Below are 26209 nucleotides of genomic sequence, written 5' to 3'. Positions count from 1 at the left end.
CCACCATTTGCAAAGTCCTCGGTTTTGTAAAATTCGCAGGTACTGTGTTATAATTAATAACCTTATTGTTAAACGTATTTTCGGCGGAAGATAAAAAAAAATAGTATACGACCAACAGGGTTCGCCTCGGCCATAATATCACATACGCCAGAAAATCGAACTTTCTGGCTTAGGGACGTAATATACTTTTTATTTCTTATGCCCCTGTATTGTCCTGCCATTGTAAATTTAAAAAAAAATTCACTTCATTTATGTTCTGGTATCCTATGTGATTTTTATTCCAAGTTTCAAGTCTGTAGGTCTCTTGGCTAGAAATTGTGAAAATTTTCATTTCTTACGCCCCCGCAAAGCCCCACCAGAGTCGATTATACAAGAAAAATTTACACCATACATTTTCTTAGTTCGTCAGTAATTTTTATTCTACTATGACGACATTCGCTACGTCATCTGGTAGTACCTAATCAGAGAAGCGCGTTTGGTAGATATCTCATGAGAAGAGAGGATTTGGTTCGTTGCTCAAAAGTCTATTTTCAATAGGAATTTTATAAAATTCATTCTTAGTGAGAATCTACGTTGAGAAAGAAATATGTTGCCAAATGTAAAGTCAATAGGACTGATAGTTTCGGAGATCTCGTAATGAGTGAGTGAGAGAGTGAGTGAGTCAGTCAGTGGTACTTCGCTTATATATATATATATTAGGGTGGCCCAAAAAAACCGACTATTTTTTTTTCGAGTCTCTAATGAAAATTTGTTAGTTTAAGATGTTTTAAGAAGCCTCTCCAAAAATCAGCTCGATAAAAAATTTTCAAGAGATCGCTCACGAATTTTGAAAATATCAAAAGTAATTGGAATTCGGAATTTTTGTTTCTGAATTTTTTCTTCCTTGTGGCAGCAATATTTTATATCTGTAAAATTATGACTATGCTGAAAATTTCAGCCCAATATTTAAATATTTAAACGGCGCTCAAGAATTCTGAATATTAACAGATAATATGTAACTGGTTGCGTAACAATTCACCCTACGACAAAATACCCGCGACAAAATACCCGCGACAAAACACCCGCAAACCAAAATACCCGCGACAAAATACCCGCGACAAAACACCCGCAAACCAAAATACCCGCGACAAAATACCCGACGACAAAATACCCGATGACAAAATACCCGATGCCAAAATACCCGACGACAAAATACCCACGATGAAATACTCGCAGTCCAAAATATCTATAAATAATATAGATGTTGAATTCCTTCAGCATTGTATTTAGACAAAAAAAAATAGTAAATATATAGTATATAATATAAAATAATTAAAAAAATTATAATATAAATCATATTTAATATAATAATGATATTTAAAGTACACAAAAACTTAAATACAATATTGCATCAATGTATATTAAAGGTCAATAATCAACGGTTAATATGGTAATTGTAATTACATTAATTAAACTTAATCAATAAAACATGTATTATAATAAACATAAAGTATTAAATTAGTTTATATCTTTAGAACACCAGCAATATTTTTAAGAAACTGCAATTTATTATTGCTATCATATGAAACCACAATTTTTTTGATACGATCATTATAATTACGGTAAAGAAGACGCCGTTTAGGTAATGACAAACCAGTATTTAATTGCACTAACTTCATTTCAACAAGTGTTTGCTGTGATCTCAATACATTTATAAACTTAGCAACGTTAGCATGACTAACACGAACTAAATCATTAAAGGAATGATGCCAACCTTCCATTCCATTATTTGATCTTAGTTCATCGTTTATAACGCTCAAATAACAATTCCATATTTGAATAGCAAATAGAGGCTCCGAACGATCAACTCCGTTGCGTTTCAGTACACCAATCCATGTTGACTCATAATAATCGAGCAAACCACATAATTCGTCATCATGATCGACATAAAATTTACTTTTAGTAAGTTCGTCATACGCTGAAATTACATCGTGAACTGGAACGAATGCAAGTGCCATGAGCATTCGTATATTTTCAGAAAAACGTATGTTCTTGTTATAAAGTGATTGTAAACCCTAGTGCTGAACATGTCGCCATACACATTGTGTGTAATGAAACAAACATCCACTGATATTAACACCAGGAAATACAATTTTAAATGCATTCATGTAAGCTAACTCATAGTCAGTTAGCATACGACGCAAACGAATCATATCAGGTAGTAATTCTTTTAATTTACGCAAAATCATTAAATAAATCGATTTAGATTTACTTGAAGACAAAACGTATACAAGTGGCATCGTATTATCACCAACTACGCCGTGGATTGAATATAACTGTTTGAAAATGGCCGGTACAGTACGGAAGGTTCCATCGCCACACCAAATCTCACATTCAGCCAATTTTATCAAATTAGAAGCCGTGGAAAAAATTAAAATCCGATTTCTATGACCACCACTGTCAAATAGCAAGAATTGTTCATCTTTAGATGTACGTTGTGATTCATCAGGCACAATAAAATCTCCAAGATTTTTTTCTGGAGCTGTTGGTTTCGTTTTTTGTCGAGCACGCTGGATTGTACGCTGCATTGATGAAATTGTACCCAAACGCGCTGCCACCGGTGACTTAACGTTTTTAACAACGTCGGCAATAACTCCAATTGGTCCAACATCATCACTAACAGCACGACGCTTTAAAGTAGATCGAATCGCTTTAGATTTAACATCAGCTAAATCAGCAGGATGATTATGTATTGGAACATCTCCAATAATATTACCTATTGATATAGTTAATTAGGAACAATTATTAAAATTACCAACTAAAATTATAGTTTTTATAAAAACAAATAATACGATCAGTAAAAAAAATAATAATCACCATTCTTATCTTGTGATGACGTGTGAATAATTACCGAACAAGCAAATTTTCGACTGTGTTCGTTACATCGCCAAGTAATGCTCTTCTTATTTACAGTTTTACACGTATAGGTATAACCTTCGTGGACTAATAAATTTTTACCTTTTTGAGATTTTACGAATTTTAAAGGCATTATTATTATGTCTTTAATATTTAGTTAATAATAGTCAAGAAATTTTTAATAACTGCTAACAAACACGTGTTTATATACGCTACCACAGAAAATATAAATACATCGCAGAGGTAACATATATTAACTAATAAGTAAAATTAGTGTGTCATAAGACTAACAGATGGCAGTGATATCATTCGGCAGATTTAATGGCGTATTGGTTGAATTTGAAATATTACATATGAGATAATAATGATAAAATATTATGAAATATGGCTAACAGATGGCATACTTAGGATTTGATATCCTCAACAAAACCGCGGGTAATTCGATTTATAAATATTTTATCAAGTAATATAAGCATTCAAAACTATAGATACGTTTACTAATAACGAAAAATATTTCAATTATTCAAAAATTAAAATTTTTTTTTTCACAAAAAAATAAAATACTGATTACAATTATTATTATTTAGTTCAAATTTTGTGTGTGTGCAATTATATCAATGTACCCATACATAAAAGGGTGTGAAGCATAGCGCCCTTTTTTCACGATTTTTGTGTGTGTGCAATTAAAAGAATATACCCATACATAAAAAAATTTCAAAAAATGCACGGAAAAAAAAATAAAGAGATTTTTTTAATTTCAATTGATTTTCAGGATGAATTATCTTGGTCAAAAAGCGTCACACCGTGTGGCGGGTGTTTTTAATTGCGGGTGTTTTGTCGAGGGTGTTTTGGTTTGCGGGTATTTTGTCGTCGGGTGATTTGTCGTCGGGTATTTTGGTATCGGGTATTTTGTCGTCGGGTATTTTGGTATCGGGTATTTTGTCGTCGGGTATTTTGTCGCGGGTATTCTGTCGCGGGTGATTTGTCTTCGGGTATTTAGACGTGCCACCTATGTAACTAATACTTTGAATTAGTTTTTTTTTTTTTTTATAACTCATTTACTGTCATTTCATTTAAATATAACTTTTGCATTACCGAAAATATACAGGACAGTCTTAAACAGTAAAATTGGGTAAGTTTTGAATAAGCAAAAAAACCTAAAAATTGAATTAAAAAATAAAAAAGTGTGTAAACAACTTATTATTTCTATTTCTCGGGTTATCTTTTTATTCATTATGATACAAATTGATGGTAAAAAAATTGAGAAGGTTTATTATTAACATTCAAGGGTCGCTCGAAAACGTCCAAGAAACAGTACTCGGAAACATTAAAAATTCTTGCGCGACGTTTAAATATTTCAATTTTAAGCTGAAATTTTCCCTTCAAAAGGACGACCAGAGTAGCAGCTTAGCCCTGTTATATTTGGCGCCCAACTATTGAAAAACCTGGTAATTAATTGTAAGAGAGACTGAGGGGTTTAATTATAAATAAATTATATTGATAAATTCGCGGAATAGAATTATAGAAAAAAGTTTGATTAAAGCGGCGTGGGAAAATTTATTTTTGAAAAACTACTTTGAATAAATATTAATATTGGAAAATAATATCGGGAAAATTTTGGAATCCGAAAAAAATTAATTGAGAAAACAAAAAAAGATTTACTACATAATAATTGGGTTATTGGAAATAATGATAATTATAATATTCTAAAGACATTTACTGCAAATATTTTAAGGATATTTACTTAAAATAAATAATAAATTTACTTAAAATAATTAATAAATTTACTTAAAATGAGTTATTAATTCACTTAAAATAATTAATGCGAGAAAAAATAAGTAAAATAACACGAATATACAAAATCAAGTAAAATAGTCGTCGGTTTAAAATTTTACTTGCTACCGGATGAGTCATCAAATATAAAAACGTAAACAAAGGATCAAATTTACTCGGACTTAAAATTGAAAACAACTAAACCATTGTCGGGAATTAAATAAACCAAACCGGTCAACAAAATTGTAGTGGCATAAATTATTTGTACAAAAAGAAAAATAAATGGTGATAATGTTTAACCAAGAACAAACTCAGGAAGCCCCAGACGGACGAAGGTTGTCGGCAGGTCGAGGGTTTAACCGCCCGACTGTCTCATCAAATCCTGGTCCACCACCGAGATTATCGACAGTCACAACTGTAACTACAACGACAAGGACAACACCTACGATCACCACAACTAACAGCACGGTTTCAAGCTCAGTGCCAGTGAATTCGTTACCTCCATATGTACCACCAGATAGCCACGGAATGATCGGAGCCGCTGATGGGTGGAATTTTCCACCCAGAACGCAGGCTGAGGATGTCCGTAGGCCGGTACCTGGACAAGATGGAATCACGAATGAACAGATGGATTTCGCTGGAAGCTTAAATCACATTCAGAACAACATACCTCCAGATATGCAACGCATATTTAGCCGTATGGATGACAGTACTCGGCAGATACGCCAATTGTCGTGTGATCAGAGAAATATAAATGAACAAAACGCGATACAAATAAATCATCTGTCACAAGTAATGAGAGAAATCATGGATCATCAACGGGAAATGAACAATAGATGGAATTCAAGAGATAATTCGTGGCAATCTAATTCACCGGTAAATTGGAGAGCAGCTGAGCTCCAACTTAATGCAAACGTTGCCCCGATGGGCCAACATTTGGCGAGGGGGGAGGGCCCAGCTGCTGACAGACTCCCACACCACGAACCTCAAGATCAACTACCACACCAACCTGGTTACTACCGTGATGACAGACCGGATCCCAACAACCAAAATATATCAGTGGGGGACAGAATAAATTTTCTCCAAGAACAATTACGTCAATTACAAATGGGTCCTCAACGCCAGATCCCGGTCCCCAACCAGAATAACAACAACGATTATCCAGGAGAAAGAGCAAGAAGTCACCCCCAGGCAGAGGGAGGTTTTTATAACGCGCCGGGGGCACCCGTTCCAAATCCTGTCTATCAACCGAGTCTAGGCAGGTACAACGACGAGAGAAGGTGGAAGGATATCCTGCATAGCCTAAAAATGGGTAATTTACATTATCCTCAAGAAAACATGACGGTGAATGATTTTCTCTACGCCGCCGAAGCCAGAGCCCACAGAGAAGGCTGGTCGGAATGGGATTTACTGAAAGCAATGAGCTATATACTCCAGGGAGCGGCAGCTCGATGGTTTGATGCCAATTACTTACGATGGACAAACTATAATCAGTTCAAGACAGAATTCAGAAAGGCTTTCGGCAGCTCTGCAACTGACCACCAAATTATTATGGAAATCAGCAAGATGCGAATGAAACCAGGAGATAATGTAACCGAGTTTGTATTAAAAATACAGCAGAAGTACCAAGCTATGCAGATACCTCCTCCAGTACCAGAACAAGTCGCTTGTATCCGTAACCATCTGACAGATGAACTTCGAACTCTAGTTTTTGCCAGATCAGTTTACTCATATGAGGACTTGTTAAATGCGTTACACGAGGCCACTCGATGTATAGAGGAGGCTCAACAACCCGCAGCCGTAATCAATAAAACTGTCAAATTCCAAGAAAAAACAAGATTTAATATGCTTCAGTCGCCGAGTGATGATCTAGTTTATGAAGAAGAGGACTTGGAACCTTCAAGATGTAACCTTATGGTAGCACCACCATCCGGAACATACAATAATAAATATGGGGTACAGATGAGGAATAATACAAATTATTACAGACCTCAAAACAACCAATACAATACAAGACCACAACAATTCAGACCTCGTATGAATCAAACTTCAGTAGGAACATCAGGTTTCAATCAAAATCCAGTAGTGGCTCCGAGATATACAAGACCGTGTTTTAACTGTGGGGTCCCAGGACACGTCTTTGAGGTATGTGAGAACCCCAGACAAGAAGTCTGTAACATCTGTTTTGAGACCGGACATACGAGAAGTAAATGTAACATTAGTTTACGCAAATGACAACATACCGAAAAATTCAACATCACCAGAATGTCGAACTCCAGTTCAACAAGAGAATATCGATAGTCCAGGTGACAACCGAAAAAACGACTAATACCTGAATCGAACTCCCCGTCGGCTCAGGATGTCGCAAGAACAACACAGGGGTTAAATATATCGACTCAAGACACAAAGAATAGCCGGTTGGAGACATCGCAGGCAGTTGTACTAGCTACTACGCCGCAATGTCCTCATCCAGGCAGCGTTCGCCAGTCTGAAATATCGCAGGCAGTTGTACTAGCTACTACGCCGCAGTATTCTCAACTAGGCAGTACGCCTGAACCTGTTAGCCAGTGTGAAACATTGCAGGCAGTTGTAGTATCTACTTCGCCGCGATATTCTCAACTTGGCAGTATACCTCAACAGAATAGCCGGAAGGTAGTGTCGCAGGCAGTTGTAGTACCTACTTCGCCGCTACGTGCCATTCCAGGCAGTGTCACACGCTTAGCCACCATGTCTTTAAATAAAATAGACATTGAGGAAATCATCAAGTTAATTCAGGAAGATCTAACGACTGATTCTATCAAAACTGTTAATCAGTTAATTCAACTAATGGAAGATCCAAATTTTATTATACAAGATCTTAATCAACCAAACCAAAACCCCAGTATTAATTTAATTACGACTACAATGGAGCAGGATGATGAACCAGAAACACCATGGGAAGATGAATTCCAGCCGGGTTTGGAGCCAGTGGACCTCGAGTTCAACGTATCTTCGCCGTGTACTCTGGAAGTAAACAATCCAGAGTCACAGGCAGTAGATACCAAGACAATACATTCACCTCGAGAAGTCTTCATTCCAAAAGTACTCCAGAATCAGCCATTGTCAGCTGCCATTAAATATCGTCTAGCGGAAAGGAAAATTTTTGTTCCTGCTTCAGGACCAAGACCACCTGAATTCACTGCAAGAATACCAGTGTTACTCTGGATTTTTGGTATTAAACTTAATGGCATTCTGGACACTGGCAGTGAAAGATCCTATCTCAATGCCAAGGTGTATCGTGACATCAGAGAGTACGCGTCAGGAGAACTTAGACCTGACGAAACGCAAAAACGTGGGGTTCTGCTGGCAAATCACACGCTGTGTAAAAGTCTGGGTGGCGCTCCGTTTATCATACAGATTGGTTCGGTAGCGGGAGAACAATATCTAAGTATAATTGAAGATCTTGGTCATTCTGTAGTTTTGGGAATGGATTTTGCGTTACAATTTGGAGTAATAATTAACAGTAAAGATAGAACTTGGCAGTTCAGTGGTAGTCACGAGATATATCCGTTTGAACTCATTTCTTGCAAAGAAAACGTGACGAGGTGCGCATCAATAGCAGAAGATCAAGAAACCGACTTCAAAAATTTCATTAAATTTGAAATGGCGAAATTTGAAGTTATGCCAAGTCGAGGACTCACTAACATTATTGAACACGAGATTGTTCTGAAGCCTGATGCCAAACCAGTCAGAATAAAACCGTACAGACGCAGTCCCGTCATAAATGAAGAGTTGAACAGACAGATTGATGAATTACTTGAGAAAAAGTTTATAAGACCAAGCTACAGCGTGTGGTCATGTTCACCGGTCATGGTAGCGAAACCGAATAATACTTGGAGATTTTGCGTTGACTATAGACCCATAAATCGAGTCACGATACCACCAGCTCATCCATTACCTAATATGTTACGCATATTAAGCGCATTACATGGTGCAGTGTATATAAGCACGATGGATCTAAAAGAAGCTTTCCATCAAATCCGCATGGCTATTGCGTCGATTCCTCTCACCGCTTTTTCCGTGGAAGGACGAGGGCAATTTGAGTGGTTGCGGATGCCATATGGACTAGTAGGTGCACCAAGTACATTTCAAAAAGCTATGGACAAGTTAAAGGAAAGATTCCACAAAATTTTGGTTGAACGAGAATTTCCGATGAAATGGGCTGACCAAGTCTTTGCATATTTAGACGACTGGATAGTCATCAGTGAGACGATTGAAGAACATAAGAAAATTCTAAGTTTGGTATTTGAAGTCTTCAGAGACGCTGGTCTACTCATAAATCCTGAAAAATGCAAATTTTGTCGACCTGAAGTCAAATTTTTGGGGTTTCTAGTAAATAAAGATGGTCTCCATACAGATCCAGAGAAGATAGCACCAATCATCAACTACCCTCGTCCGACGAACAGAAAACAGCTTCGTAGTTTTCTAGGTCTCGTCAATTGGTATCACAGACATTTGCAGGATGTCGCAAAAGCTCAAGGTCCTCTAAACAAACTAACGGGCGTTACAACGGAATGGAAGTGGGGAGACCTGGAAGAAGAATCTTTCCAAAAGCTCAAGCGAGCATTAATAGATGCTCAGCCACTGTCAGTACCGAAGGTTGGACTTCCATATTATTTATACACCGACGCTTGTGATACGGGACTTGGGGCATTCTTAGTACAACGGGATCCTGAGACACACAAAGAATTTCTTATCATCTGTTTAAGTCGTCAACTCAAGGGTGCTGAGACTCGATATACCACTACCGAAAAGGAGTGTCTGGCTGTAGTCTGGGCAGTTCGTAAGTTGCGTTGTTATCTTGAAGGCACCCCCTTTACTGTTGTCACCGATCACGCGGCATTAAAATGGCTGCATTCGCTACGAGATCCGAATGGCAGGCTAGCTCGTTGGGCTATGGAGCTATTATCTCACCAGATCACAATTGAGCATAGACGAGGAACGGAAAATGAAGGTCCCGACGCACTATCTCGCATATATGAAGATCTTGCTCCAGAAGACTGGTTAGAAATAACAGATCAACTTGGTTCAAATCACTGTTTACATCTACAAGTGTCAAATTGGTACGGAGTTAAATTCAATAATGTACGTCGCAATCCAGAGCGATACTCGGATTGGCGTATTGTCGACGACAAACTCGAATATCATCGGCCGGATCCATTAAAATCTATCGTTGGAGATGAACACGCATGGAAATTGGTTTTACGAGATTCTGAAGTCCAAGAAGTCCTCCATAGACACCATGAAGACCCAGATGCTGCACATCTAGGGAGAGAGAAAATGTACGAACGTCTAAAGGTCCGATTTTACTGGCCTGGTATGTATCAAGACGTGGAGAATTACGTACAAGCTTGCGAAATCTGTAAACAAGCTAAATATAAACAGACGTCATCTAAAGCTCCAATGCAGACTCGGCAACCCATTCGACCTTGGGCCATTGTCGCTGCTGATGTCACCGGACCTTTCACTAGATCAAGTAAAGGCCACCAGTATATTTTAGTCATACAGGACTTATATACTAGGTTTATAGAGCTTTATCCACTACGTCGACATACTGGAGCTGCTGTTCTGGACTCGTTTAAACGCACGTTTTCCCTACGGTCTTACCCGCTGTTTCTGGTGACGGATAATGGCAGGGAGTTTGTCAATGAGACCGTACAGGACTACTTGAAATCAGTTGGAGTGAAGTTTACACCACTGGCTGTCGCTCATCCACAAGCTAATCCGGTGGAAAGAATTAATCGAACCTTAAAGCCGATGATTCGAGCTTATATCAATAAGGACCAGACCAGATGGGATGACCATCTAGGGGAATTCCAACTAGCATACAACAGTTCGTATCACGCGTCGTTGAAATTGTCTCCATATTTCTTGGTGCATGGACAAGAACCTAGACTATCTGATAAGATGACGGAATGTGAAATGGAAGATTTTCTTCCAGATAATGAGGAATGGAAACAACGTGTCCAGCGTTTGGTTGAGCTTAGACACAAGGTTGAAAGTATCATGCGGGCCGAGCATGAACGGCAAGCAAATTATAAAAATACTGAACAGGATATACCTCAGGTTAATTTAGGCGACAGGGTCTTTTACCCAAATAGAAAACTTAGTAATAAGAGTCAAAAATATAGCGCTAGTCTCGGGATGAAATACCTCGGGCCGGTTACGGTTACTAAAGTCGTAAGTCCACTCGTTGTGGAACTCAAAAATGACGCGGGTAAATCTCTCGGTACGCATTACACGCCCGATCTAAAATTACCGCGCCGCAGTACTCGTATAGCGAATAAAAAGTCTCAATAAGTTTGTATTCAATATAACTCGAACGTATGGCTAATCTATTTTTATTACAGATGGAAAGATCAAGAAAGAGGTCCCGGGAGGGAGTACCCGGGTGGACAGAGGCCACCCGCAGAAGATATCGCCGGAATCCGGAGGCAGACCGACCTTACGGACCTCCAGGCAGACGCCCCCATCGCCGGTTGGCAGTTAACCAACCAGGCAGGTTGTGGACACCTGAGGGCGAAGAGCAGAGGACACCATGCCAGTCAACTCCAAGAAGACTAGGCCAGGTGATGTCTGGGGACCGACCAACCGCCCCCACCCATCTCAGGAACGTCGAGGCAGGTCCATCGACCAGTGACACTCCTCGCTCGAGATCAAGACAGGAAAGATCTACTGTAATCACTCACCAGGTTGCTGCAACTCCTAGTCTACCTACAGCAGTGAGTGAGGTTAAACCGAGACCACAAGGATCCACTAAAGTCACTCACCAAGGTGCTGCGATTAACAGACCACCAGCAGCGGTGAGTGAAGTCAAGCCAAGACCAGAGAAATCTACTGGATCCTCTCAACAAGTAGCAATTATTAAACCGCCACCAGCAGAATTGAGTCGCGCTGAGAACCGCCACCGAAAGAACGTCAAGAGGCGACAGTTACGCCAAGCTAAGTTAGCTCGAGTGTTGGCCCTCCCTGAGAAGGAGATTTTACGACAAGGTATCAAAAAGCTGTCAATGCATATCGAACCAAGATGGCGAGTTAGTCAGTGGAGTCAGGGTCAGGTGGATATACCCGATCTACTGATGACTGTTCGAGCCAGAGCTGTGGCAGACTTCCAGGCGGCCTCATCGACAACAACTAAACTACAAGAACATGCAGGTCAAGAGAACCCGGTTTCTGGAGTAGTTGAATCGGAGCAACTCCCAGGACCGTCATCTCGACCAGACGACATCGCCTGGCAAGATGAAGCCAGAGCATTGCCAACAACATCAGTCAAGTCATCAGTACGTGTTGCCTCAATATCCGCAGTCGAGCCACCAGTACGCATTATCCGAACATCTGACACGACACCAACAAGCGCTACGTCAGTAAGACCAGAAACACGCAAACCGCTGTCAACATCAAAGAAACCAGCAGTAGCTAAAGGCCCAGCCGGACGACGGGTTCAACCACGAGTCGTTGTCCAGGCTGAAGGTTCTCAGGCTCAGGCGTCTGGGACCTTGAATAAAAAGAAGAAAAAGAGGAAGAAGGGGAAGAACGGGCCAAACATGGAACATATGGATTACGTGGTGCCCCCCGGTATTAACTGGGAACAAGGGTACGTCCCTGCCGACTCAGGCTGCGAAGACATACCACCGTTCGATGATCGAGAATTTCAGGAAGGAGATGTTCTCGAGTTGGAAGTACATCCAGAAGATAAGTTGGACTTAGACAGTCCCGAGGAACGGGAAGAGTAAAGAGGATGTAACCTGTAATCAAAATAAATTATTCATTTCATTTTCATAATCCACGTCAAATCTCTTAATTTAACCGCTGTTCCTGGATCCTTGGACGACGAACACCTGTAAATTTCACCCACCCGGGCGACAGTCTGGCAGGGGGGAGTGTAACGGGGAGAATTTAAATTTTCCCGGCTGATTAATTAAAACACCTATGATACACGCGGTCGGTAAATCGATTTACTGCCCCAGGGTTATCCGGGGTAGATATAGCGACTTGTCGTCGGGCGTGGAAATTAGGGGAGTTCGTCGTCAGTCCCACTTAGTAGTAAGTAGGAGTGGTTAATTTTCCGAAGATGTCCGAGTGAAGCGCACCCGAAAAAAAGTTAAGTGCGGAAGACGAGAGCCGGGTAAGTTAGTCCGACCGGAACCTCCAGTGAGAGAGCCACGAGAGACGCTGTCCACCAAACACCGCTAAGAAAAAAAGGTAATTATAAAATTGAGACTTGGCTACCATTGTGGAACCAAGCGATAAAATTGATAAATCAAAAAAAAGGGTACCAGGCATACGGCCGGTATCCGTAAAATACTTTTCTAATATCGTCATAAAAGCAGGTGAAGGAGATACGAGCTGAGAAAAAAGACAAAACGTACACGCAGGACAGCCGAGACGCTGAGCGACACAAGCCGGACCCGACACCCGCAAGCTTGGATCCACGAGACGCGCAACCCGGGGAAGGACGCTAAAGGGAAAGAACAGGTATTTATTAATAAAATATTCCAGGCAATAAAGGCCGGAATATTTATTAGTTAAAATACATAGTCGTACGTCGAGTACGTGACATATTGTCGCAATTAACGGGTTGTAATAAATAAAATATTTAACCGCGTCGTTCGCTCGTCGAGATACTACGCAGTAAAATTTCCAGGCAGGTTGTGCGCCACACACGCCGGAAATCCTCGCGATTCTAGTCGTAGTCTAGTCCGTAATAATTAATAATATAAAATAACAATAAATTAATAAAATCTAAAATCAAGTAGAGATTTGAAATAATTAGTCTCCGGGAATAATTAAAAATTAGAATCACCGGGAGATTAAAATGAAAAATTAAGTAACGAGAAAATTGAATTTATAAGAATAAATTAAAGATTAAAATTAATAATTAATAGAAAAGAAAGGGATTAGATAAAGTCAAAGGTAGTCAGTAACGCGTACTTTGAGTATCGGGGGAACGCGGTGTTGATATTTCCGATGAATAATTTTGGTTGATACGGAAATTTATTAAAGGAGGAAATTGATAAAATAAAAGTAAAAGTCGAAAAAAGATTAATTTAGTTAATCAATTTTATTAATTCAAAGATTAACTAAATTATTAAAATAAAATCGTGGCGGGAAAAGTAGGCGAGAATCAGACGCCATTTTAACCGTGTGTGTGTGTGTGATAAAAAGTCCGGGGACTCGGTAATGTGTGTGTAAAGCCAAAGGTAGTTGGCATAGTTATAAAATAAGTTGCGTGTGTGTGTAAAGCCAAAGGTAGTTGGCGTGTATAGAATAAGTTGCGTGTGTGTACAGCCAAGGTAGTGGCTTAATAATAAATCGGTAATAAAGGTTTAGGAAATCGTCAAAGGTAGTTGACATTAGGTTAATAAGGTTTATAAAATAAGGTTATAAGATTTATAAAAGATAAAGGGTTTGTTAAATAAAATAAGAGATTGTCAAGGTCAATTAAATAAAAGGTAAAAAGTGTAAATTCTAACTGTGTCTAATTTATTTATAATTTATCCTCCCTCTCCTCTCTCTTACTCTTAACTCACACGACCCTGAACATTAAGACCCGGTTCTGGAAGACCGTTAATACTTCCAGTGGCGCCCTTAAAAAGGACGACCAGAGTAGCAGCTTAGCCCTGTTATATAAAACAAAACTGTCTCCTACTACATTTCCTCCGTCTTTTCTTCACTTAATCCAATCGCCTCTGTCCGACAATCGGAAGCTTTTTTAATTACTTTCTCTCTCAGTAAAAAGATAATTGTTTCATACTTTTTATATTTACATATAAATGTGTAATATGTATTTTTATATTTTGTTCTTATACATTATTTGTGTTTTCAGCAATGATTTTACCAAAAAGTACTAAAATCTTGGATAAAACAGCGATTTTTCAAATTTTGAGATGTTTAATTGGATTTATCTCGAAAACTACTAGCTCTACGGTAATGTCTTACACGATTTTTTTTGTAGGAAATCAAATTTTCTACAAAAAAAGTCCTGTATAATTTTGTCGTAAAGTTAATGGTTTGTGAGTAAAATAAAAGAAACCATGAAATTTGAGAAAAAATTGGCTTTAAGATTTTTTACCGGTGAGGTCGGTTACAAAACATAAATTAGCTACAAGCACTTTCAAAGAGGAACGATTCCTCTGTGATTTCCACCTATGATCAATCAAATATCTTGAAATGCCGTAAAGCTATAGATAATTGAAAAAATAAAATTAAAATTTACGTGTTAATCAAATGGGAGAATTTCAAATTCATTTAGCGAGTACTTAAAATTAAAACTAAGAGCTCATTTTTGGTGAGAATTTTTTTTTCAATGGGTACAATGATATTTTGACATGGGACTTGGAAAAAAAAAATAGTCATCTCAAACGAAGCACCCTAATATATATATATATATATATATATATATATATATATATATATATATTAGGGTGGCTCATTTGAAACGACTATTTTTTTTTTTTGCTCTATTGACGGAATATTGTTCTAGACATAAAAAAAAAATTTTCCACAAAATTTGAGCCCTTAATTTTAATTTTAAGAACTCGCTAATTGAATTTGAAATTTTCCCATTCATTTAGCATGTAAAGTGGAGGTTTTTTTTTTCAATTATCTATAGCTCTGCTGCATTTCACGTTTTTTTTACTGTCCATAGGCAGAAGTTGTAGGGGAACCTTTATACTTCAAAAGTTCCTACAGTAAAATTTATGTGACAGGAACGGGGTCAGAGTTAAAAAATGTAAAAGTCGATTTTTAGCGATTTTTTGAGTTTTTCGTAGAAAATATTGTAGTTACCGAAAAAAAGTAAATGACAAATTTGTAGGAAATCAAATTTGCTACAAAAAAGGTCCTGTAAGCCAAGGCTGTAAAATCTGTTTTTTCTGAAATAAATTGAATTATACATATGAAAATTCAAGATATCTTTGCAGTATATGGTTTGTTAAATTAATAATTTAATTTTCATTTATTAAATGTTTTTTTTGGACATCATATTATTTTTTCATGAAAATATAACTTAAAAAAAATTTATCTATATGGGGCATTCCACGCCAAATCGGACGGTTTCAAAAATTAATTTTTCCGATTTTCTTCAATTTTTGGTATTTTTTAGTACCCCTCAAAAGAGGCTTCCCGGTAAATTTTGAGATCTTTTTGATTAGTCGTTCAAAAAATATCGAATTTGAAACAAAAAAACCGCTCTTTTTATGGTTTTTTGATCATAACTTTCGTAATAATGGTAGAAATTCAATGTTTTTTTATTCAAAATTTTCGTTTTTAGTTGGCCTTTACAGACAAAAATGCATAACAAATATACGAAATGTTTTTGATCGAGATTTTTGAATTTTAAGTTTTCTCATAACTAGGTACACTTTTTCAAGCGCCCGCCACACTATCAACTGCCACAGTATGATACGTGTAGTGCGACTTCCAGAAACTCCAGACCCCCGCCACTTCACCAGTTGCCCATCACCCCCTGAACAAACCACTCCCGGTTTGCAGTTACGACCTACAACCTGGCGCAAGTAGTGCGATCTTTTTCTGTCCAATATTGCCAAAGCCACAACTATGCAATCTTTTATCCAAGCCCCCGCCATACTATCAACAGTTACTGTATGATACGTATGGTGCGACTTCTCAAAAACTTCAGACCCCCGCCACTTCACCAGATGCCCATCGCCCGTGAACAAACCACTCCCGGTTCGCAGTTACGACCTACATCCTGGTGCAAGTGGTGCGATCTTTTTTCTGTCATTAGTGCTTGACCTTCCCCCTGGTGGCTCAAGACTCTGCCTCAGAGTCTCTTTCATCAACACTCCCATCTGAAACATCCGACTCGCTAGGAATATGACTTTCCGGCATTTTTCTTAAGTTCTCATGACTATATTTGTAAGTTCTATTACAGCTTAAAGATTTTAAAGTATACCGATCATTATCGAGAACTTCTACTACCACGAATGGACCTCTGAACTTTGGATCAAGCTTAGTTTGATTTCTTTCTTCGTTTTTAATTAAAACAAAATCAGCTAACTTGAATCTAATTACCTTTGCTTTATTCTTATCAAATCGAGACTTATCATATTTAGCATTCTTTTCTATATTTTCAATCGCATCTTGTCTTACATCAGAGATATCGACTTCTTTTTCATTATCATTGACTATTAACCCAAACGGTCGCGCTACTCTACCAATTAACAATTCTAGTGAACTAGCTTTGGTGACACGATTGGTAGTGCAATTCATCGCTAATTGAACCTCATCTATTGCCACCTGCCATGAGCACCCGTTTGTTTCAACTGTAGTAAACATATTTTTAAGAGTACTCATTACTCGTTCAACCTGACCATTTGCCCTTCTAGCCCCCGTTGCTATTAAGTGTAATTTAATATTTTGAGAGGTACAAAAATCTTGGAACTCTTTGCCGGTAAAACATCTACCTTGATCTGCTATTACATGAGTAGGTGGACCAAACAAGGATACAGCGCGATTTAAAGCTTTGATAGTATTCGCTGTATCTACTTTTCGAGTATGCCCGGAAAAATAAACTTTGAAAATGAGTGTCTAAATCATAACCCGGAACCTGGGTGTCAACATAGGGAATCCTAACATTCCAAATAATCAATTTCATAGTACATGTCATAAATTTTTCTCAATATTAAAGTTACGATTATTATCATCATTAGTATTATTATTATCATTATTTTTTTTTAAAGTTCAAATATCAATACCTCCTGCATAGACAACAAATCTTAATCTTTATCCTATAGTTATTTACGTTTCAATTATAAATTAAAAAATTACCATTCAGAATGAAAGCACTTGCTGATCACTTTATCACCCTGGCGGATCTAATATTACGGTAGGTCTACGGTAGGTTTACCGTAACTTACGGTAGTTCTAGCGTAACTTACGGTATAGCTACCGTAACCTACGGTGGTGTAACGTTAGCTCCACCGTAAAATTACGGTAGAACTACCGTAAGTTACGGTACTTCTACCGTAAGTTACGGTAGAAGTACCGTAAGTTACGGTAAAAGTACCGCAAGTTACGGTAGAAGTACCGTTAAACTACCTAAGTTACGGTAGAGCCACCGTAAAATTACCGTAAGTTACGGTAGAAGTACCGTGAGTTACGGTAGAAGTACCATGAGTTACGATAGAAGTACTATGAGCTACGGTAGAAGTACCGTGAGTTACGGTAGAAGTACCGTGAGTTACGGTAGAAGTACCGTTAAACTACCGTTAGTTACGGTAGCTTTACCGTAAGTTACGGTAGCTCTACCGTAAGTTACGGTTATTCATTGTGGTGATCATCATTAGGTGTCACGGTGACCCTCCTCTCGAGTGCACATTTCCTTTAAAATATTTATATGCAGTTATAAATCGAAGTACAGTTATTAGGCAAATGTAATACCGTTAATTTATAATAATTAATTTCCATATACCTCACTCGTCGATTTTGGCGAGCCAAGATATCATGATAAGTCATCTCATGTAAAAATATTGCTGCATCACCGACCTGAAAAAGTTTTTGTACCTGTTACATTAATAACGATTAATTAATCACTCGATGCATCGATGAAAAAAAGTTTTTATAGAAATTGAGTAATTTTTTATGCTATTCTTCAGTTACGTTGATTATATAATATATATATATAAATATAATTATGATTATAATATATATATAATTTTTAGCAAATGATCTATTTATCTTCAAATTTGGCTTCCGTGAATGGAAAAAATTTATTGAAAATATTCAATTTCATCGGCACTGTTATAAATAATAAGTTTTTAAAATTTATAAACACTAACATAATCTTAAAGTTAATTACCTTGTAAGAAAATGTTTTCGGAAAATCTCCCAATTGCTGTACCATTTCATAAATTAGTACAGAATAACCTTTGAGTCACTTTTATTTCTCTAACCTATTATTTTGGAAATTGATGCTTACTTAGGATTTTATTACTCGAATCGAAAATTTACATGGCGCCATCTGCCAAACAAAGACAAAATGAATCGATAGAAATGGTGTGGGAATAAGGTCCTTACATTTACGCAGCGTGGATTTATTAGAACTTCTCAAGTATGAACAAACATGTCCTATAATTAATCACGTAAATTATTTACCGTGAACCACCGTAATGCGGCAGTGTACGATACCTAGTAGGCTGTATTGTAATCAACACTAAAGATATTACTCATAATAGTGAAGAACCAGAACTTTGTTTTGATGATCGCACAAATAGTGTTATGACCAGAGTAGAGATCACAAAAAAATTAATAATAATAATGATAATGAGATAAAGACGAAATTATTCATAAATATAAAAGAACGTAGAAACAACTAATAAAAATACTGAGATCCCTCGGATAAAGATATGTCTATGTATATAAAAGATACATATATATATATATATATATATATATTTCTATTGGTTGACAATTCGTACAATAAGTAACTTAAAACACAATAAATTAAAACAGTATGCCTGTATATATGTATATGCGTATTAAGGCTTATCGTGTTATGACCAGAGTGGAGAACACAGAAGTCTTAATATCAAATTTCATCGTACTCCGATATAAGAAACAATCGCGGCACATAAGCAGTGGTATTGTCACCACAGTAGCCCACTCCTGGAAGGAGGACAATACGCGTAACGATGAGATCTAGAGCGGTGAGAGCTGTGTGTGTTCTTCTATATTCAAATGTAATTTGTTTATTGAGAGTAACGATACGGTATTATTATTACAGTAACAAACACAGCGAACACATCAAAATTACAATTATAACTTGTATCACCTAACGAGGTAAACTCTGAAAACACTTCACACAAAAACCGATTCCCCATGAATACATTCATCACGTTTAATAAAACACTAAACCGTAGTCGCAACTGAGCTAAGGTTCTGATAATTAAATACTACTAATATACTAAATCTATCGGTAGGAAACTATATATATCAATAAGAACCAGTGCCCGAGTGCCTGCATATACACATAAAAGAAACACATACACATGACTATCTGAAAAACAATTTCATAAAGATATAACATAATAGTTAATTCAACATGCACATGTATATCCATATATATGCATGCTTAATTGAGATTATCAAAAACCCTAGAGAAAAGGACCTTTAAACGGTTATTATACTACAAATTGCATTTATCATTAGAGGATCATTATTATTAATAATATAATAGTAAGAATAACTTAACAAGTAAATTCTTTTAAAAAATATATAATTAATTAAATAAGGATAGTTTGAATAATAACTCGATAAGAGAAAAATAAATTCATATACATCTATTGATATGTGCAAGTGTGCTCCATGTCGGCACTTCCGTTTGCAGAAGGGGAAAGGGGGCAAGAGTCCCAAGTCAACGAGTAAGATTAATAAACATCAGTATTAGTTCTTGATTTCTTATTTCTTTATTACCGCAGCCGAGTGATTCATAAGCTTAAACCTTCGGTTCTGACATCGCGCTTGTTTATTTTACCAAGCGACTCCCCTACCACCTCTGGTAATAAGTAGTACTCCTCAAGGTGTCACCCTTCCATCCGTGACCCAAGGGTCAAGCTTCAATGACGCGTGCCGTGGTACCAGTACGGATGAGGCTATTACTTGACCAATCAAGTGCCCTCATTTTAATCACCAACGACTCTTTTTCTTTTTCTGCTCCCGACCACGATCGGTGGTCGCCCTACCACCTAGAACTCTTTTCCTTCTTTTCTTTTTCACGATATTACTCCTCGGACCCACTATTTTGGGTACTCTCGTAGGGGTCTAACAATTCTTTTACCACCTTTGGTACCAAGCGGTGTCTCCTAGATGACACCCTTTCATCTATCAATTTGGAAGTTAAACCAAGATAACTTATGTCATCAAGGACAAATCTATATTTAATTGACCAAGGTGATCGTTTCCAGAACCTTCTTACGCCAAATTATACAATTTCTCACTTCTCAGAGGGATGTCAATTCCTTCAAGTAACTGTTATTCAAATTAGAGATATGAAAAGGACAACTCGAATTTAAATAATTAAAAAGATAAATTAAATATCAATTATACTTCTTTTTCTGTTTTTTTTCTCCTTGAGTTAATCTCTATTTATCCTTGGCTACTGTACGTACAGGAAATGAATCACTAGCGGAGAAGTGCTCAGAAGTCACCAGAGACCCAAAAAGAAAACTAAATGCTGATAAGACTTGCAGTTTCTTTTATTACAAGAGCAGAGGGGGCAGTCACAGCGTATGACATTTCCCCTCGATTTTAGTCTATATAAACTCGCGGTTTTTCAGTCCAGCGGGTTGTTCTCGGTTCGGTCCAGTCGAGTCTAAGCCTCTGTCGCGATTTAACATCTTCGCTCGCCTCTTTTAAAATGTTATTCTGTAAACCCCTCAACGATTTAAATATTATTAATCCATGCAATCAACCTAGAGGTACTAATCAAACAGAATTTAAACGTGGAATCTCTACCTCGGTTTTCATACGGTCGGCAATAACTGAACGCTCTTCCAACCAACAACAACTTAATTGTACAACAGAATCTGAATAAACTTCATATAATCAACTGTAAGTTCTCAAGCTTGTTTATTATTTTTAAAACAATTCTTCATACTGATTACTATTTCATACTCATTACCGTAACGACGAGGTCTCCGTCGCCCGAGTAAAGGACTTAAGTGTCTTGACTCAAAATAAGAGACTGTGTTGTATGTTAGACGTAACAATAGATACCGTATTTTTATCATAGTTCTACCGTTAATTTACCCTATCTTGCAGTCATGAGATGGCAGGATTGAGGTAGAATTGCGGTAATATTATGGCAGAAGTACGGTAAAATACAGTAGAACGACCGAAAATTACGGTAGGATCACGGTAAATTACGGTAGGGTCACGGTAAATTACGGTAGGGTTACGGTAGATTACGGTAGGGTTACGGTAAATTACGGTAGGATTACGGTAGAACTACGGTAGGATTGCGGTATGACTACGGTAGGGTTACGGTAGAACTACGGTAAGATACGGTATGTTACGGTATATTACCCTCGTACCGTAATCTACGGTAACTTACCGTAATTCTACCGTAATATCAGGTCCGCCAGGGCACTATAATACTTGTCGTTTCTCAATTAATATAGTTCATTTTTTGTTGTGGATACCATCTCACGGACTGAAGCCGAACCACCATATATATATATATATATATGTATGCGTTGCTACTAGGTGAAGCGATCGATAAATTTCGGCAGCTTACGTCAAACATCGATTTTTCATTTTTCCGTCCCTACCTCATTCGTAGAGACAATAAGTCATATACTGCTGGACTGCATACACGCGTCCGAGCATTTTTCTTTTTCTGTATACTTACTATTACTGTGTTACTTCGTTAGTTAAATAAAACATTTGTTTAACATAATTAGTTGGTGTAAATAATTTATAATATTACCTCAACCACTAAATTGGTGACCTCGACGGTGATCTTTTTAAGGGAAGCGTCGAACACGTGCATTACACAGTGTGAAAATTCCGCGAGTTCTCGCATCGTTTTGCCGCCAATATTTTTGTCGCATTGCCGATTAATCGACGAGACCGTGATTTTTCATTCACAGTAATTTTTGTGTGAATTTGTTTTTTAATTAATGCAGTGAATTTTCTTATCATAGTGCAGTTTTTATCTTTTATCACCGCTGGTACATTGCTGGGCATCTTATGGACGCTATGCCGCATCAGTGTTAATTCGTGGGACCATTAGTGCAAATCAAATAGTGATAAAAGTTTTCACGCGCTTTAACTAAAATTGCCTATTTCATACAGTGTCGCATTAAATTTTCCGGTAGCTACGTCATCAGTAATAGTTTCGAGGATTGAGCCAGAGAGTCAGCCGAATATTCCTGAGTGGCGAGTCATCGCTGGATACGCAAAAAAATCAAAATAAAATCATTTCAAGTGCAGGTGATATTATTATTTGAAATATTATTTCTATATTTCATATTTTAAAATGAACGCATCCGCCGCAGAGGAAATCGCTGCTTTGCGTTAGCAACTTGCACTGTTGACTGCCGAGGTTAGTGAAATGCTTGCTCAGGAGCAACTTCCAAATACACGATCCAGAGCATACCGACACCATCGTCCTCGGATAGTTGAAAAATTCGACTATTGCTGGTATCATTACAAGCATGGTAAAAACGCCTAATCATGCGCACCCGGCTGTAAATGGCAGGGTTAATGCCAACGAGAATCACTAGCGGTGGAGAGTGATTCTCAATCGGTTTCACGCCGATTATTTATTAAAGATCGACTCACTGGGACCGAGTTTTTCGTGGACACTGGCTCTGATTTATCAGTTTTTCCTCGCGGCCCGATGAAATCACAAACAACTCCCATAGGTTATTAGCTTTATGTCGCAAACGGCACAATTATCGAAACCTATGATTTATCATTACAAACGCTGAATCTCGGACTGCGTCGAGATTTCACGTGGAATTTTATTGTTGCCGATGTCACTAAACGCATACTTGGGGCCGATTTTTTGAGTCATTTTGACTTGCTAGTCAACCTTAAATGCAAATACTTACGTGAAGGCATTACAGGTTTGACATCATCTGGTTATTTCCACGCAACAACAGCATTGGACGAAATCAAGACTGTGGATGGCGATTCCGTTTATATGAAACTGCTACGTGAGTTCGCCGATATCACACGACCTGATCCGTCCGACATTAAAAAAAGGAAACATTCAACTGTGCACCACGTTCGTACAACACCTGGTCCACCTGCTTCTAGCAAAGCCCGCCGCTTATCGCCTGACAATTTAAAAATTGCTCAAGAGAAGTTTCGCAAGATGATTGAGCAAGGCATTTGTCGGCCATCGTAGAATGCTTGCTCTTCGCCATTACACATGGTCCAGAAAAAGGACGGTGGATGGAGACCATGTGGCGATTATCGCCTATTAAACGACCGTACTCTTATCGATAAATATGCGCTTCGATATATGGATGATTTTGCCGCGTGTTTACATGGGAAACGAATCTTCTCTGTTGTCGATTTTACCAAAGATTTTCGCCAACTTAGAGTAGCTCCAGAAGATGTCGAGAAACTAGCTATTATCACTCCGTTTGGCTTATTCAAGTTTTTATACATGACTTTTGGACTCAAAAATGCAGCACAGACGTTCCAGAGATTTATCGACAAAATCACCCGTGATCTGGATTTCATATTTCCATATATTGACGATATACTAGTGGCATCCAAAGACGAAGAGGAGCATTTAAAACACCTCAAGATATTTTCTCAACGTCTTCGTGATTACGGACTAGTGATAAACGTTGCGAAGTACCATCTAGGCAAAACCGAAGTTAAATTCCGCGGTTATTTAAGCAACGAACACGGCATTAAACCATTGCCGGAAAAAGTTGAGGCTATCGTTAATTTCCAGCCTCCTAAAACCGTTAAGGCACTTCGTGGATTCCTTGGCACAATTACTTTCTACAGAAAGTTCATTAAGAAAGCTGCAGAAATTTTAGCGCCGCTAAATAAAGTACTGGAAGGACCAAAAATCAAAGGATAGCATCCTGTCAACTGGACAGCTGATTTGCAAAACGCTTTTGATGCCGCTAAGCAATCTCTCGCTGATGCAAAACTACTCGTGCACCCAAGAACCGACGTGGGTTAGGCAGTTTTTACCGATGCATCAGAAATCGGGATCGGTGCCGTCCTTCAGCAACGTGTGAACAATGACTGGCAGCCGCTGGCATTCTTTAGCCAGGAAATACAGCCGTCGATCCAAAAATTGTCGACTGATGATCGAGAACTACACGTGATCTACGAAGCCGTGAGACATTTCCGGCAAATTTTCGAAAGTCGACACGTAACGATCTATACAGACCACAAACCGCTTCAACACGCATTTGAACAGCGTACGGAGAGAGCTTCACCATGGCAATTCCGCTGTTTGGATTTCATCGGTCAATTTACGACTGACATTAGGCATGTGTCGGGCAACGACAATATTGTCGCTGACACATTGTCACGAGTCGAAGCAGTGTCTACTGCTATCACATCGGAAGAATTTGCCGATGCTCAGAAGCAAGATCTTGAGCTTCAACTGCTACAACAGACAACCGCGTTGCAGCTTCGACGAATCAATTTCGACAACGGTTTAGCATTGCACTGTGACATTGCGTCCGGTACGGTGCGACCATACGTTCCAGGACCGCTGAGAAAGAAAGTGTTCGATTCACTACACACGCTCGCTCACCCGGGAATCAAAGGATCATTCAAAATGATCTCTAAACGATACGTCTGGCTGTCGATTAATAAAGACTGCCGTGAATGGGTGAAATCCTGCATCGATTGCAAGAAAAATAAAATTCAAAGACACACATCATCACCGATCGCCAGTTTTGAACCTCCAACTGAACGATTCGAGCACATTCATATCGACCCAGTGTCTTTAAAAACATCAAGAGGCTTTAACCAGTGTTTAACGATCATCGACCGATTCACAAGGCTTCCTGAGGCTGTCCCGTTATCCAATGTAACTACCGAGACAATAGCACATGCGCTATCACTGCACTGAATTTCACGCCACGGAGTACCGAAACGTATAACTTCGGACCAAGGTCTGCAATTCGAATCGTCGTTATTCCAGTCGTTATTGAAGATGTATGGAATAAAACACCTGCACACCACGCCATATCATCCGCAAGCCAATGGTCTCGTCGAACGTTTACATCGTCAGTTAAAAGCAGCACTTTTGTGTCATCAAGAGTCATGGTATGATTAATTAATGTAACGTGGACCTAAGTCCGCCTCCGCCGTCCGGAATCCGAGACCTCACCCTTTTGGGCACACTCGCGCTGCGAAGTCCCATCTATTCTACACTTTAAGTGACACTCTCGGCCGAAACCAAGAGTGGACATTTACCGGAGGTATAATCAAAAATCCTCATTGCGTGTGGTATCTAACCACAGCCACTACGAATTCAACCTCACGTGGGCCCACAACACTCCTCCCATCTCAAGAAATAAAGAGACTCTGGTTGAAGTGGAGCTTGGAATGGGCCCCCCATAGTACCAATTATGTATTGGTCGACATACCACTTGATCAAGAGGGGACGTGGCCTCTTCCCCCTGTCTCCCGAAGAAGACACCCAGTTTTGTTCACATTCATTCGTCCATTCTTCACACGTTCTCACACTCACCTAACTTCGGACTGACACCCGAGATGCACAGAGTCCTTACAAATCGTGAGTTCGGTACACCCATGCCCAAATGCTCCGACAACAACTGGGTGGATGCCAGTTGAACCGCGGTCTAATAGTCCTCTCCTCCTTCTTCTCGGTGTTGGAATTGGCTGCTGAGTTTGTGGTGGAGGCAATCTTTGCTGAAACCATTGAATACTTTAAAGGAATTTGGGGAGACAAGAACACGCCTGATTTGTGGCCACTCCGCGCCCACCCTTCTATGCTCTGGAGCACCTCACGCTGAGGCTCGAACTC

General features: G+C 38.6%; 2 protein-coding genes across 2 annotated transcripts; both read right to left on the bottom strand.

The window, feature by feature from the left end:
- Window positions 1-1502: 1502 nt before the first annotated feature.
- On the bottom strand, window positions 1503-2003 carry LOC130667200 (uncharacterized). The gene has a single exon (XM_057468693.1). It carries the CDS (start codon window positions 2001-2003, stop codon window positions 1503-1505), a length of 501 nt encoding a protein of 166 aa, XP_057324676.1.
- Window positions 1524-3091, bottom strand: LOC130666566 (uncharacterized). The gene is made up of 2 exons (XM_057467681.1): window positions 2857-3091; window positions 1524-2755 (listed from the first exon to the last, which is right to left on the bottom strand). The coding sequence occupies exons 1-2, from the start codon at window positions 3026-3028 to the stop codon at window positions 2055-2057; spliced, it is 873 nt and encodes a 290-aa protein (XP_057323664.1). The 5' UTR covers window positions 3029-3091; the 3' UTR covers window positions 1524-2054.
- Window positions 3092-26209: the final 23118 nt, after the last annotated feature.

The sequence above is a fragment of the Microplitis mediator genome, chromosome 4 (genome assembly GCF_029852145.1).
Source record: "Microplitis mediator isolate UGA2020A chromosome 4, iyMicMedi2.1, whole genome shotgun sequence".
Classification (NCBI taxonomy): Eukaryota; Metazoa; Arthropoda; class Insecta; order Hymenoptera; family Braconidae; genus Microplitis; species Microplitis mediator.
Note: the sequence above shows the minus strand (reverse complement) of the source record. Positions and strands in the feature narration are given on the sequence as shown.